This window comes from Austrofundulus limnaeus, unplaced genomic scaffold (genome assembly GCF_001266775.1).
Source record: "Austrofundulus limnaeus strain Quisiro unplaced genomic scaffold, Austrofundulus_limnaeus-1.0 Scaffold94, whole genome shotgun sequence".
Lineage (NCBI taxonomy): Eukaryota > Metazoa > Chordata > Actinopteri > Cyprinodontiformes > Rivulidae > Austrofundulus > Austrofundulus limnaeus.
The window spans coordinates 1,642,908-1,647,820 of NW_013952496.1; the positions used below are offsets into that span (position 1 = coordinate 1,642,908).

At 48.8% G+C, this 4,913-nt stretch overlaps 1 protein-coding gene and 1 long non-coding RNA gene across 2 annotated transcripts in view; one reads left to right on the plus strand and one right to left on the minus strand.

The window, feature by feature from the left end:
* The window catches only part of tjap1 (tight junction associated protein 1 (peripheral)), a gene marked incomplete in the record, with an annotated part of 53,035 nt that overhangs the window by 5,395 nt on the left and 42,727 nt on the right, over window positions 1-4,913 (minus strand). The window contains 1 exon segment of the mRNA XM_014012789.1: window positions 3,173-3,847. Coding sequence (XP_013868243.1) covers window positions 3,173-3,847 — 675 coding nt within the window.
* Window positions 3,860-4,907, plus strand: LOC106520601 (uncharacterized). Its single transcript, XR_001310568.1, has 2 exons — window positions 3,860-4,436; window positions 4,721-4,907. It is a non-coding gene; the product is annotated as an uncharacterized LOC106520601 (long non-coding RNA).

The window sequence follows — 4,913 nt, forward strand, 5'->3', positions numbered from 1 at the left end:
CCCCGGATCCAGCAGGGGGTTGACCGGCACTATGACACCCTTGGCCAGCAAGGAGTCTATTTCTGTGCTCAGTGCCAGAGCTTTCACCTGATTGTAAATGACTGTCATTCTGACCTGACTGTGATGGAACTGTATGGAATAACCCTGGCATATAGCTGACACAACCCACGCATCGGGGATGAGAGCAGCCCAATGGTTGAGTTGAACCAGGGTAAAGTGTCCCAACGCCTGATCCCTGGTGTCATTTACGAGCCCCCGACCTTTATGAGGGTGGGAGGGCTGCCGAGTAGATTGCCCACGTTTAGGGGGAACAGGGGTCTGGGCCCTTGGCAGGCCCCATGGGCCATGAGTAGGCCCAACCGGAGGCCGTGGCTGCCCTAATGAAGATGTAGGTGGGGGAGCATGAGCATGCGAGAATGCAGCACTCACCCCAGCAGGGTGTTGTAAATTTCTCCTGTGGAGGCCAGCCAATTGCTGCCTGGTACGTGTGGCCTGAGCAGAGCGCTCTAACGCTGCAAGGGCAGCTGAGCCAAACAGCTCCCCAGGGACCACAGGAAGACACATCAGGGTCCTTCTACAGGTCTCAGTTAAGGGTGACTGCGGTGTGCCTGGACAAGAGTGGACAACACATGACCAATCTCTTTTGACATCCGAGCAAACGCATGAAGCAAAGCATCTACCAACTCCTGAGTGGGTGCGTCAATTGCCAGTCCTTCTACGGAGGCTGAGAGACCCAGCAATAAGCGAGACAACGAATTACCAAGCCGGCTCAACCATGACCCCGAGTCATAGGCTCTACAGAGCAGGTCATCTGTGACACGACATTGACGACGAGGACACCTGGCATTAGTCCTCAGAACCTCATCTGGAGCCACAATGAGGGACGCTATAGCCAGCTTGACTGAAGGCATATGGCCCAAGCCGAATCTAAGTGCATCCTGCATGGCCGCCAAGGTCCTGCCATCCGAGGTCGGCCGCGAAAGGGCTTCAGTATCAGCCCAGCAGGCGTGTACCTCTTTTACATATTCTGCAGATGGGGGGAACCATGAAAGATGACCTAGCAGTAGGGCATCGGAAGAAGTCACTGGAAGCAGCAGGCTGGCTCTGGGGGGCATCTAGCTGCAGCCGGGCAAGAGCCGTCTTCAAAGCACCCACTATGAAACCATCCTCCTCCGAAGGGGAGCCAGAGGTGGTGTGGGAGCTGGGATTTGATAAACATGAGCTAGAATCCAACTGTTCATGAAAATGGGTTGCAGACGCTGCTAAGGATATAGCATCTTCTTCAAAAGCGGTGGTCCTTGAACCCACATTCTGTTCTGGTTCAGGGTCTGTAACTGGAGCACTGCCACAGTCTCCCCTGAGGGCTTCAAGCAGTGTTTTCATATGCTCCAGCTCAGAGATGAGATGGGCCACCTGCCCAGAGAGTCCTTCTGAGCCCTTGGAGCTCTTCCTGGTTTTCTTCCTTGGGGGCCCCACTCCCTCTGGGGCTGTGCGCTTTGCGGGCTTGCTTGTGCCCTCCAAAATAGCCAAGTGGGCAGTTCGTAAAGACATGGGCATTATAAAACAATTGGGGCAGGCCGCTTCAGTTAAGGCCTCCCTCAGATGATCTGGCCCCAAACAAGAGGGGCACAGATCGTGCCCGTCCTCCAATTGGAGAGGGGCCAGACAGGCTCCAAAGCATGGCGCGTCCAGCATCTTACCGCTGTCGGAACTCAAAGTGTCAGTTCGAGTGGAAAGCGCCACTCGACACCGATGTTGATGAGCAACTAGAACAGAGAATCCGGTCGAGCAGAAAAACGCCACTAAGGATTCCCATGAGCTCAACAAGTAAGGCAAAAGTCTGCTTAAATAAAAAGAGGATGGACTAAACGCCGCTAAATGACAACAAAGGCAAGCACAATACGGCTGCAATGTAGCAAAATAATGACAGCCAACACGTCTTTGAACACCGCCTGCATGCGAGAAGATGAAAAGGGACTGAGCTAAGGTTGTTGTGTGACTATATAGTCTCGCCGGTATCACCGGAGTCACATGTGTCTATGTTGACATAAGATACTCGATCTGCGCATGCGCAAGAATGATCATTCAGTGCTTTAAGCACTGCTTCTGGCGGTCAGTAGGGATGAAACAGAACCAAGAGTTCTGCTGAAGGACAACGTTCCACCATCTGTCCATCATCTCTCATGAAGCACACTTGGCTTCTGCAGCAGGTCCACCTCTGAATGCCTTGAAGAAACTCATTTATGACTTTGGAGTGACCTGATCCAAGTCCTGACCTAAATCTGACTGACATGTTGTGGCAAAAGGTGGTTCCTGCTCAGAAACCCTCCATTGTGAATGGATCACTACAATTCTGCAAAGATGATTGGCCAGGATTCCTCCACAGCTGTAAAAGACTCACTGTCAGTTCTCACAGATAACTGATGGCAGTTGTTGCTGCTAAGGGTGGTCCAACCACTTACTGGGTTTAGGGGGCACACGGGCTCTGTATGTTTGGATTTATCTCCCCTTAATAATAAAGACCTTCATTTATGAACTGCATCTTGAGTTTACTTGTGTTATCTTTGTGTAATGTTTTAATTTGTTTGATATGAAACATCTATAAAAGAATAAGAATGAGGAAGGGCCAGACACTGTCACACCACTGTATAATTATGAGAATACAATGGAAGAGAGCCTGCACAGGTAGAGGTGTGCTCGGAAGAATACAGCTATCAAATTCAGTAGAATGAGGATCTGTGTGTGAGAATGAGAGGACAGGTTGGGGAGCAGAGATAAATACTGGGATAAAAGATGGAGGCAAATGATCTGCTGAGGTGACCCATATAGAGAATGTTGTTCAACAGTTATTGAACAGCTCTAATATCATGACTAAATTAATATGATTTTATAGAGCAGAACAGGTTCTGAACACTCCCTCATGTATAAATCAGCAAGCAATTTGTTTGGATTTAGCCAATTTGGACCCTTAACTTCAGAGAAGATGATCCTTTCTGGTCCCCAACAGAACATAGGTGTCTACCACAGGAGATGCTTAGGCAGACTGAGATTCACACTGACAAAGCTGCAGGTTATAGAAACCTCCTGTTCCAGGGAAAGATATGTCAGCCTGAAGCTGCAGGCTCAGGAGGCACAGGTTACCATTCTACAGTACTTCACAGCTGCTTGTTACCTGTGGCGGGCTGCTGAAAGGGCTGGACTGGCTAGACAGCGGCTCACTGGTGGCGTCTCGCTGTGATGGTGGTGTGCGCTGGTTGGCTCCGCCCCCACCGCAGGACGATGAAGAGGGGGCAGGGCTTCCAGGAGGCAGCCGCTCGTCATCATTCTGCACGAGGCTTAAAGAGATGGCCTGCCGGGTTGCGTAGGTGCAGTTGGGCAGCGGGGAGTTTTTGGGGATCTTCACCTTGTCGTCGGAGGAGAACTCGATGACCTTGCGGCCAGGGTAGAGCGCGTGGGGAGGAGGCGGCGGCGGATACGGGTTCAGCTTCTCGAAGGGCGAGGCTCCGCCCACCTCTTCATCCAAGCTGGTCTGACTGCGACAGGAGCCGTTCTGCTGTCCGGCGTCCTGGGAGCCCCCATTCTCCCGGGCCTCGGTGCCTGCAGGACCAGTCATGTCCACGTGCACAAAGACATCCTCGGCTACGGGCCGGCCGCAGCTGCTGGACTGGGCCGAGTTCAGAACCAGAGGCTCGGGTTTCTCCAGGACCCGGGCTATGACAGAGGTTGGCACCACGTCAGCTGGGGTCAAACTGAGGGTGTCTGGGTCCTGAGCAGACGGGGTGGGGCCTCGCTCCGGAAGGCTGCTCTTCATGTGTTTGTTCAGCATGTCCTGCAGCTCTGAGGGCAGCTGCAACAAAACAAACACCATCGTGTTACACAGCCAGCAAACAGTTTACATGTACACACAAACATCGTGTTACACAGCCAGCAAACAGTTTACATGTACACACAAACATCGTGTTTGTAACCAGGGTAATTTTTCTAAGTTTTCTAGTTGTTTTTTTTTTCCCCTTCCCTCTCTCTTCAACTGATTCTGAAAATTTAAATTTCAGTTAACAACTTATATTTTTATTGGAGTATTTCTTTAATTTTTTTAGATAATTAATTTAAAAATAGTTTTTTTCCCTTTAACCTTCTGCCACTTGCCATCCTGWGCATGAGTTAAGTTCTCATGAGATTTCATCCTATTATCGCGAGACTTGTGGCAGAAATGTTTGTCAGTTCCTCATTAAACACAGCTGTGGTTGACAACCAGGTTAGGTGTGGGAGCAGATGCTATTGTAGCTGCTGCAGGTAGGCTCTAAGGTATTTCAATCCCTTTATTTTAATGTTTAAATTATTGTTTCTGACTGATATGCCTCTCAACTTTTAGGTATTCTCAATGTCTTGTGCCTAAGCCTTCCAGTGATAAGTCTATCATAAAAAAAGTGGAACTGGTGAGTTAATTGTTTTGTTTTGGAGCTYGTCTGTCAGATCTAGCCTCCTGAGCTTTGTGTTAATTCAATGCTACAATAACTTTCTGTGTGAATTTGTGAAATACTGCTATGTTGGGTATTAAGGTGATCTTAATACTGAAAATATTTAAGAGTACTCTGATCGTATTTGATTCTAATTATACTTGTATTTTTGATATACTACTGAAAACATGTACATGTGTTGATTATATTTAGTTGTGGCACTGATAAAATTCAGTCACTTATTMTGGGTCTGTTTTACACAGGCCAGGTTCCTTTTCCATGTCTGTTTGCTGAGAAGACCAGACTGGATGGCGAGCTACCTGAGTTTTGAACCCAGAGAACTGTTTTAAATCCCTTCATCTCCTCTGTCAATGTGGAGTGGAACAGCTGAACTTTTGCCCAGCACTAAAGAAAAAGATAAAACATTGTTTGGGGATTTACAATAACAAAGAAAAA